Source organism: Gossypium raimondii, chromosome 8 (genome assembly GCF_025698545.1).
Source record: "Gossypium raimondii isolate GPD5lz chromosome 8, ASM2569854v1, whole genome shotgun sequence".
In the NCBI taxonomy this organism is placed as follows: domain Eukaryota; kingdom Viridiplantae; phylum Streptophyta; class Magnoliopsida; order Malvales; family Malvaceae; genus Gossypium; species Gossypium raimondii.
This window is the reverse complement of record NC_068572.1, coordinates 36,394,449-36,405,972: the sequence shown is the minus strand read 5'-3', so window position 1 is coordinate 36,405,972 and position 11,524 is coordinate 36,394,449. Positions and strand designations below refer to the sequence as shown.

At 37.5% G+C, this 11,524-nt stretch overlaps 1 protein-coding gene across 1 annotated transcript; it reads right to left on the bottom strand.

Moving 5' to 3' along the window:
• Positions 1 to 7,048: 7,048 nt before the first annotated feature.
• On the bottom strand, positions 7,049 to 7,603 carry LOC128043034 (uncharacterized). Its single transcript, XM_052634830.1, has one exon. The coding sequence runs from the start codon at positions 7,601 to 7,603 to the stop codon at positions 7,049 to 7,051; it is 555 nt and encodes a 184-aa protein (XP_052490790.1).
• Positions 7,604 to 11,524: the final 3,921 nt, after the last annotated feature.

Sequence of the window (11,524 nt, the reverse complement as noted above, 5' to 3'; positions counted from 1 at the left end):
TTGTTTTGATGATTGTTTGATGAGGTAATAGATACATGTTGAGTAGAGATAAATTAGGATGGACTAAACACTTAAATATGTTGTATTTTTTATGTCTGGAGTAGAGGTATCAATATCCGGGTTTTAATATCAATACCTCCATGATATTTCGAATATGTAAGAAGTCAGTAACACAATTTGGTATCAACACCATATCGCGACTATTGATACATAGGGTAAAACCATTGATACTTTTTTAAATGTACCGATAAATTCTTGAGTTTTAATTTTAAACGAGAAACAAAATGCTAATTTGATACCGGTTTTTTAGTTGGTATTGATACCATCTATAAGAATTATCGATACCTTAGATTTTGTTTGGTAACATTTTTTTTGTTTATTTTTTTATTTGTATTGCACTGTTCTATCTACCAACAATTGTGCTAACTTATATGTTTGCATTCTCATTACAAAATATTTTTTATATTAGTTTCCAATTTTATATAAGAAAAAGAATTCTAGACAGTAAAAACTTCAATTTATTTTAAGATATTTAGGAGAACGTTGAGTTTTTATTCCAATAAAATCAATATAAGTATTTCTTACAAATACAAAATGAAAATAAAAGAAAAGAAATTGTCTATATTATCAACTATGCCGAAAGAAGATTTGTGCAATGATCTTATAATATTTGTCACAACATCAACAAAAATAAAAATTATAATGATCATAAATTAATTTAAACAAAAATAAGCACAATAAAATGATAAAGAAAAACAATAAAAACAAAAAACAAAAGATTAATCCAACATTTTTATCCTAGTAAAATTGAATTCAAGAAAAAAAATAAACACAATCAAACCATTTCTCAATAAATTCAAAAAAAGCAAGGTTTGGTTAATCTAAATAGAAGATTATACAAGGTAAAAAAAATTACATAAGAAAATGAAGATTGCGATGAAGAGTCACCTAGAGGATTGTCATTTTCCAAGCATGCAAAATGGTGGCCTTTGACTTCATATGGGATTCCTTCAATTCACCCATCATAACTATTTGAGTTAAAGTGATATACAAGTGATTTTTTAGACTATTGAAAATGGACTATGATATTATTTATCATCAGAATATAAAGGCAATTTATATATATTTTAAATTTAGCTTGTTTTTATCCATTTTAGGGTAGTGAAGAACTTGGCTGGTGTCAGGCTCAACCACCTCATGTTTCCATATTTGGTAACTTTATTGTTTGCTTGCTCTTCGCATCTTAAATGGATGACTCCCAATTCTAAGTTCTTTTGTTGATGTATATTCACCATGGTTTAGGCTATATTTGTAACACCCCAAACCTAGCTCGGTAGTTATAACCAAATTTGGAAAGCTACATTGGCCACCGAAATGGTCCAAAAAAACTTTTTAAATTTCAAACGTACTTTTTAAACCATTTGCGTTGTTCGTTCAAAACTAGTAAAATCGAATTGTCAACTTTATTTTCAATCACATTTCAAATCCATTTGTCCATGAAAATGGATGAAATAATCTTCAAATTTTGAAAAAAAAATCTTAAATCTAATTGGCTTAGCAATTCAAAACAAATGAAGTAAAGTGTTTATTTTAATTTCGTAAAAATCGTCCAAATTTCGTGAATTGAAATAATTAATATCTCAATCGTAGACATTCAATCTTTTATTTAAAACTATTTGATTTTCAATCATACTTCTAAATCATTTGCATATTAACTTTAGAAATCAAATGCCTATAGAATTCTCATTTGTAAGCATTTAAAATTTTGAAAACTAAGTCTAGTTTTATTAAAATCTCATTTTTCATAAATGTAGCAAAAAATATATTATTGGCAAATTTTATTTTAAAATTTGAGTTTCATCTGAAATCTTATCAAATACTACCTTATGAAGTTTTAAAAACTTAATGTAATGAAATCAAGTCTTGCAAAAAGAATAAAATCCCAAAAGTAAAGCCCCATGCCACAGTATCATAATTTAAAATAAAAAGTCTCAAACAGCAATAAAGTCCATAAAAATCCAAATCATAAATAAAAGTCCATATTTATTTAAAAACCATTTCTAAGAGCATCACCGGCAACCACATCTGAGTCCTAACCACAAGGATTATCTGAAACACATAAGTAAAGTGGGTGAGCTTTAAAGAACCCAGTGTGAGATCAACACAAACATAACAAGATATCAATCTCAACATATCAATCATCATAATATTTATAAATTATAACACTGATACATATGCCTGAACATGTTGATGCATATTTTAAAACGATGAACATTTTATAAAATTTCTTACCCATCTCCGTTACACACCAGTATCGAGTTTCCTTAGAACTCGTCCATCCAATAACACAGTATTTGTGGACAAGTCACCACATAAATGTTGATAAATGACCACATAACACATTGTAGACAAGCCACCACATAATTGCTCATAACGACTACATAACCGCAAATAAACTGCCACATAACTTCCACCTTTCACAAGACCTAACCCATGCATGTGATATGACCATTTTCAAATTTAACACATATAATGTAACACCCCAAACCCGGCCTAGACGTTATGGCCGTATCTGGTGTGTCACATTGAAGTGTCTCTCAAAACTTCGGCTTGTTGACAAAACTTGTTTCTTAATTTCTGAAAACCTCTTATTAATATTTAACGGAGCACTTAACCAAATGTTTGCCTTGTTAACTATTTTTTTGTTATATTAAGTTAATTTATAACGCAGAAGCATTTTGAAATCTCCAACGTTTAAAGCCCGTATCTTTGAAAACAGTAATTATTTTGAAAATCTGTTTCCACCTAACTAGCCGTATAAAATATGAAAGTAAAAGCCCAATTAAAATTTAAAACCAAATTAAAGGCCTTATTACAAAAACAAAACCCAACTTATTATTGAAAAAAGAATAAAAGCAGATATGAAAAGCGATGATTAAGTGGGCAACTCCGAGTCTTTCGCAGCTCTGAATCGCCTATGGCTGAGGATTACCTGCACAATTAAAGGAGAGAGAGTGTGAGTTTACGAAACTCAATATGTAACCCCCTTCTAGACAATCACTATGCAACATGCAAAATAAGTTTGGGCCCGAGCCCTATGCAGTATCAGTGCAGTGTGGGCCTTAGCCCATTACAGTAACAGTGTGTGGGTCTTAGCCCAATACAGTAACAGTGAGGGCCTTAGCCTAATATAGTAATCAGTATAATGCAATAATGCAGCCCATCCCAATCTAGCCAACACCACTCCGTACCACCAACACACCATATGGGGATAAAATCAACCTACCCAGCCAATACACCAATATCACAGCAAAGCTACTGGTACTAGTGACGCAGCAAAGCTTCTAGTAACAGTAACGCAGCAGAGCTGCCAGTAATAGTATTTGTGGCAAAGCCACCAGTACGGTATACTTCCCTTATATCATAATCCCAACCCCATGTAGTATGTTATGTCATAAATCAAACGTGTATGCAGTATGTCATACTCAGTAACAGTCATATATATATCATAGAACAAGTTGGTCATACAAATATTTCAATTTCTAGGGGTATATTAGTAATTTTACCCTATGAGGGTATTTCGGTCATTTTACCCTTCGAGGGTATTTAGGTCATTTTACCCTTTGGGTATTTCTATCATTTTACTCTTCGAGGATATTTCGGTCATTTTACCCTTCGAGGGTATTTCAGTCATTTTACCCTTTGAGGGTATTTCGGTCATTTTACCATTCGGGGGTATTTCAATCATTTTACCTTTCGAAGGTATTTCAATCATTTTATCCTTCGAGGGTATTTCAATCATTTTACCCGTTGAGGGTATTTTAGTCATTTTCCCTTTGAGGGTATTTCGATCATTTTACCTTTCAGGGGTATTTTAGTCATTTTACCCTTCAAGGGTATATCGGTCATTTTACCCTTCAAGGATATTTCGGTCATTTTACCCTTCGAGGGTATATCGGTAATTTTAACCTTCGGGGGTATTTCAATCATTTTACCCGTTGAGGGTATTTTAGTCATTTTCCCTTTGAGGGTATTTCGATCATTTTACCTTTCAGGGGTATTTTAGTCATTTTACCCTTCAAGGGTATATCGGTCATTTTACCCTTCAAGGATATTTCGGTCATTTTACCCTTCGAGGGTATATCGGTAATTTTAACCTTCGGGGGTATTTCGGTCATTTTACCCTATGAGGGTATTTCGGTCATTTTACCACGAATTGTAAGTTGGGCTTACCACTTGAGAGTTCGCACGCCCGTTTGCTCTCAAACTCTGTGCTTTTCGACTTTTCGTCGATCTACAGTTGCAGTGGGGTGATTACACACCTGTTTGTGAAGGCGCACCTACACCCACGAATACCCAAAATCTGCATTCAAACACGTTTTCCATTAATCGCTAAACAATAGGACTAATCTCCTTCTTTTACATCTATGATCAAAACTAAACAAATATTTGCCTCGACTAAGAAAAATGGCTTAGCCCACTTTTACAATCAATGAAAATTGACTTCAAACTTGTTGACAGATATTTGCAATTCAACAATCTCATTAAACAGTATTGTTTAATCATGTTGTTGAAATCCACACATGATCATATGCAAAACCATAGAACATTCGGCCTTCACATAAAAGAAGACTAGCCTACCTACCTTGATCGAGGAATGAGAGAGCGATTTTGATGACTTTACAACGCTTACACTGCACCACTCCTCGATGAAAACCTTAATACCGCAACAAACAGCACATCGAGAGAAAGCATCAGCAGTCAAAAATCAAAGATTACAAAGGAGGGTATTTGGTTTTAAGATAAGGAAAAGAAGATAACATACTTACACAAGAGAGGAGTGTAACCACTTACCTATAATCAGAATCCTGCAGCACAGGAACTGTAAGAAGTAGCGGGGAAAGATCAACGTAGAGAATGATAGTACGAATGATAATGTTCGGCTACACCACACTCAAACAAAAAGGAAATATGTCTCGGTCAAAAAGAATAAAAGAAGGTTGAAATCACAAACAGTAAAAGAAGGTTATTCGATCAATAGAGAAAAAAAGAGAAGAGGAAAAAGATTCGGCACACAAAGTAAAGAAGAGGTAAAAGAGAAGGGGAAATCGGCAAAAATAGAAGAAGAAACTGAAAAGAAATAAGAAATGAAAAGATGAGGGAGGAGAGTGTGTTCGACCAAAAAGAAATTACGTAAAAAAATCTGAGAGGTACCCCAAAACTAACAAAAAGCGGCACCTAGAAGTAGAGAAACAAAGATGCGAACCCGACCGAAACTACACTAGCAGAGGAAAAACAACTTCAACAAAGCTGATTACCTCAGTGCCACAGACCAAATTCAGCTCAAGAATACTCCATATGGTACACAACTCCTCCTCTCCCACAAACTCCTTGATGTTCTCCTAAAATCCCTCCCTTTATCCCTCTTTGATTTTCTCCATCTAATCCTCCCTAACTCCCTCCATTACCTGTTCAAACTCTCATAAGAAGTATTCTAATCCAACTCCACCACCTACCCAACTCAAGCAGCAAAATAAATACTCCATTGCGCAACCTAAGACTTGAACCTCGGACCTCACAGTTACACAACACGCCACCTTGCCACCATACCACAGGCTCTTTTTATGTCATAAAACCAACACTAATATTTATAAGAGCAACCTGCCTATGTCCAGGTTCATTTAAGAGCAAAAATTAAAAATTCTGCAAAAGCCAAAACTTGAACCCAGGCTTCTCAAACACACCCAAATCACTTATCCATTAAAGCAAACAAACAATTTGTCAAAACATGCAAAAGAATTAAAGACTTAAATTTTGAGGCGTTACAACTCTATCCCCTTAACGAAATTTCACCCTCGAAATTTACCTGGTCAGAAAAGATGAGGGTATTACTGTCACATCGCCTCTTCGGGTTCCCACGTGGCTTCTTCTGAATTGTGATTATGCCAAAGCACTTTAACTAGAGGAATGGACTTCTTCCTTAGTACTTTAACCTTACGGTCCAAAATCTGCACAGGTTCCTCCTCGAAAGTCAGATCTAGCCTAACCTCGATCTCCTCGACTGGCACTATGTGTGTAGGATATATTTTGCCGCTATGTCTCAGCATGGAGACATGGAACACATCATGAATTTGGTCCAATTCTAAAGGTAACTCAACCTGATATGCAACCGGCCCCACACGCTTCAGTATACGGTAAGGCCCAATGAACCTAGGGCTAAGCTTACCTTTCCTTCCAAACCTTAGTATCTTTTTCCATAGGGAAACCTTGGGAAATACGAAGTCCCCCACAGAATGCTCAATCTCCCGATGTTTAAGATCCGCGTAGGACTTCTGCCTATCAAATGCTTCCTTCAATCGGTCTCCAATCAATTTTACCTTTGCTTCGATATCAGAAACTAACTCTGGCCCCAGAACTCGCCGCTCGCCTAGCTCAGTCCAACAGGTAGGTGTACGACACCTACAACTATATAATGCCTCATACGATGCCATTTGGATACTGGGCTGGTAGCTATTATTATACGCAAACTCTACTAACAGCAAATAACCTTCCCAGTTGCCTCGGAAATCCACTACACAACACCTTAACATATCCTTCAGTATTTGAATCACCCTCTCAAATTGACCATCTGTCTAGGGATGAAACGTAGTACTAAAGTCCAATCTTGTACCCAAATCCTCGTGTAACTTCTTCCAAAACCAAGACGTGAAGCGAGGATCTCTATCTAATATAATAGAAACCGGTACCCATGCAGTCTTACAATCTCAGCCACATACAGCTTAGCCAACTTCTGCAAGGAGTAATCAGTACGGACTTATATGAATTGGGAAAATTTAGTCAATCGATCAACGATGACCCATATCGAATCCTTCTTGGTAGGCATTAAGGGCAGCGCACTCAAAAAATCCATGGTTACTCTCTCCCGCTTCCAAAGTGGAATTTTAACCGACTGAAGCAACCCTTAAGGAAACTGATGTTCAGCCTTCACTTGCTGACAAGTTAAACACTTACCCATGAAATCAGTTACTTCACATTTTACTCCTGGCAATCAGTACAACTCACGAAGATCTCGATACATTTTATTCTCGCCTGGATACATAGCATAAGGACTACTATGCGCTTCTTGCAGTATAGACTGCCTCAAATCATTATCCCTCACTCTCCCACGGAAGCATAGTATTCCTTCACTATTTATCCCAAAATCCAAAGTTTCCTCATTCTCAACCTGACGGAAACGAGGAACCAGTGACTCATCCAACAACAATTTAGCCTTAATATGTTCAGTCCACGTCGGTCTAACTTGTAACTCAGCGAACAAGCTACCATCATCAAACAGGCTGAGACAAGCAAACAACGCTCTTAAATCAGATACAGCCCTACGGCTCAGTGCGTACACTACCACGTTAGCCTTACCAAGATGGTATTCAATCGAGCAATCATAGTCTTTAAGCAGCTCTATCCATCTTTGCTGCCTAAGATTCAACTCCTTCTGAATGAGGTGGTACTTAAGACTCTTATGATCTGTGTAGATAGTACACTTCTCATCGAAAGATAGTGCCTCCAAATTTTTAGTGTGAATACCACCGTAGCTAATCCAAGTCATGAGTAGGGTAATTCGCCTCGTGAGGCTTAAGCTGACGAGACGCATAAGCCACCACCTTACCCTCCTGCATCAGCACACAACCCAAACCAACGTATGATGCATCACTGTAGACAATGAATTCCTTCCCAGACTCTAGTTGTATTAAGATAGGGGCCACAGTCAGAACTTTCTTCAATTTCTCAAAACTTTCTTGCTGCTTATTAGTGCAATTAAACGGTACCCCTTTACGCAACAACTTAGTCAGAGGTGCAACAATTAAGGAAAACCCTTCAATAAAACGTCTGTAATACCCTGCTAGACCCAGAAAGCTTCGAATCTCAGATACAATCTTAGGTGGTTTCCAATCCAGTACAGTTTCAATTTTCTGAGGATTAACCTTAATACCCTCGGCGGACACCACATGACCCAGAAGTGTCACTTCTCACAGCTAGAACTCACACTTCCTAAACTTAGCGTATAATTGTTTCTCACTTAAAATTTGTAGAACAATTCAGAGATGTACATTATGCTCATCCTCTGTTCTCGAATACACCAAGATATTTTCTATGAATACCACCACGAACTGATCCAAATAAGGCTGAAATACTCAGTTCATTAGGCCCATGAAGGCAGCTGGTGCATTAATCAGCCCAAACGACATCACTAGGAACTCATAATGACCATAACAAGTCCTAAACGCAGTCTTATACGCATCAGCCTCCTTAACTCTCAACTGATGGTACCTAGAACGAAGATCTATTTTGGAGAAAACCAAAGCTCCTTGCAACTGATCGAATAAATCATCTATCCTTGGTAAAAGATACTTATTCTTGATAGTTAGTTTATTCAATTGCCAATAGTCGATACTCATGCGCATGGTCCCATCCTTTTTCTTTACGAATAACACTGGTGCTCTCCACAGAGACACACTAGGTCGAATAAATCCTCGATCCAACAGTTCTTGGATTTGAGCTTTTAATTCCAGCAACTCCTTCGGTGCCATCCTATAAGGAGCGATAAACCAGTGCTGGCTGCCTCGCCTCAATGTTACCAACCCCTCTTCCATCCGTTCCACGACCTCGTCTTACACCATTTCCACCTCTAACTTGCCCACGGCCTCTCGGTGGCTGCTGGCCACCTCTCACTGGCTGAACAAAACCCTGACCTACAGCTTGCATCTAAGTAGGCCTCTGAGGACAATCCTTAACTTGATGCTCTTTAGACCTACATCTGAAACATGCCCCAATCTTCTTCCAACACTCACCCAGATGATGTCTCCTATAGTCAGCACACGGTTGTAGTCTAGCAACAGTAACCCTAGCTCGAACTAGCCCATCAAACCTAGCCTTCTTTTTAGGCCTCCCAGAAGAACTTCAGGGCTCTGAATCCCTTCTAAACCTGCCCCTATCTTTCTCATGGTTCTGGCGCTCAAAACGCTTCACATCCTCGGTGATTTTTGCCTTTTCAACTAGGGTAGCAAAATATCACTCCCTCTGTGGAGCTATCAATACTCGTAACTCATCCTGGAGGCCATCCTCAAATCGTATACTCAGTTGCCACTATTCCACTATCATAACGGCTCAATCGCACAAACTCTACCTCATATTCAGCCACAATTTTATTCCCCTAGACCAAACTCAAAAATTTCTTTCTTCGAGCGTCCACATAACTTGCCCACATAAACTTTCCTTGAAATGTCGACTTAAAGAAATCCCACGTTAATCGTTCGGCCTGAGTACCTTCTCTCACACTAAGCCACCACTGACAGGCTTTATCTCGCAGTAAATGGACTACACCTTTTAGCTTCTGCTCAGAAGTGAAGTCGAGATCATCCATTATTCTTTCTGTGGCTTCAAACCAGTATTCAACCACATTAGGGGCTACTCCAAAAACACCCCTGAAAATTTCCTCTGCATTCGACCGAAGTCATTCTAAAATTAACCCACAGCCTACAGCACCATTACTGGTCCGTGCGACCCTTTCCAAAATACGGAGCATAGCTTAGGATAGTGCATCATCCCCAGCTGCATGATCGAATGATCCTGTTTCAGTCACCGATAAAGCTGGTGCTTTCTTAGCCCCAACATTAGGCATGTGGCCCAATGTCGAAGACCCAGCCCTAGCACTTCCTCGACCTCTACCGCTACTACGTGTACCCCTTCCATGAGTACCCCTTGCATTCATATCGAATAACGTATAATCTGTTTATGAAGTTTGATACATTAGTTAGCAGTCTCAGTAAATATTAATAGATATCTTATGAGAAGCAATAATCGAAATTTGTTTTCTAAATTCAGGAGTCTACCTACAGTTTTAGTTTTCCTACAGTCTTAGTTTTCCCTAATTTAAGAGTTTCAGTACAGTCCTACTATCTATAGTAATCTCTCAATATATTTCAGTTTCAACAGTCTACAGTATATAGAAACTTATAGATTCAGCGCTGGAGACTCTGTGTGCCACACATGTAACTTTCAAGAACAATTCACAATAATTTTCCAAAAATTCTAGATATTTTCAAACCCATTCCACAGTCGAGTTTTGCAACCTGTCTCTGATACCACTAAATGTAACACCCCAAACCCGGCCTAGACATTATGTTCGTATCTGGTGTGTCACATTGAAGTGTCTCTCAAAACTTAGGCATGTTGACAAAACTTGTTTCTTAATTTTTGGAAACCTCTTATTAATATTTAACGGAGCACTTAACCAAATGTTTTCCTTGTTAACTATTTTTTGTTATATTAAGTTAATTTATAACACGAAAGCATTTTCAAAATCTCTAACGTTTAAAGCCCGTGTATTTGAAAATAGTAATTATTTCGAAAATTCATTTCCACCTAACTAACCGTATAAAATATGAAAGTAAAAGCCCAATTAAAATTTAAAAACAAATTAAAGGCCTTATTACAAAAAAAACCCAACTTATTATTAAAAACATAATAAAAATATATATGAAAAGTGGTGATTGAGTGGCCAACTCCGAGTCTCTCGCAGCTCTGAATCGCTTATGGCTGAGGATTACCTGCACAGTTGAAAGAGAGAGAATGAGTTTAAGAAACTCAGTGTGTAATCCCTTTCTAGACAATCACTATGCAACATTCAAAATCAGTCTAGGCCCGAGCCCTACACAGTATCAGTGCAGTGTGGGCCTTAGCCCATTACAGTAATAGTGTGTGGGTCTTAGCCCAATACAGTAACATTGTGGGCCTTAGCCCAATATAGTAATCAGTACAATGCAGTAATGCAGCCCATCCCAATCTAGCCAACACACGACTCCGTACCACCAACACACCATGTGGGGATAAAATCAACCCACCCAGCCAAGACACCATTATTGCAAAGAAGTCGCCATAATAGTGATTTGCAGCAGAAATGCCAAGAATGATGATTTATAGCAAAGCCATCGATGCAAAGATACTTCCCCTATATCAAAATTCAAACCCTATGCAGTATGTCATGTCATAAATCATACGTGTATGCAGTATGTCATACTCAGTAATAGTCATATTTCGGTCAGACTCAGTATGACAAGTTGGTCATACACACATTTTAATTCCTAGGGGTATATCAGTCATTTTACCCTTCGAGGGTATTTTGGTCATTTTACCTTTTGGGGTATTTCGATCATTTTACCCTTTGGGGGTATTTCGATCATTTTACCCTTTGAGGATATTTCGATCATTTTACCTTTTGAGGGTATTTCGATCATTTTACCCTTCGGGGGTATTTCAATCATTTTACCCTTCGAGGGTATTTTAATCATTTTACCCTTCGAGGGTATTTTAGTCATTTTACCCTTCAAGGGTATTTCGCTCGTTTTACCCTTCAAGGGTACTTCGATCATTTTACCTTCGAGGATATTTTAGTCATTTTACCCTTCGAGGATATTTCGATCATTTTACCCTTTGAGGGTATTTTGGTCATTTTACCATTCGCGAGTAT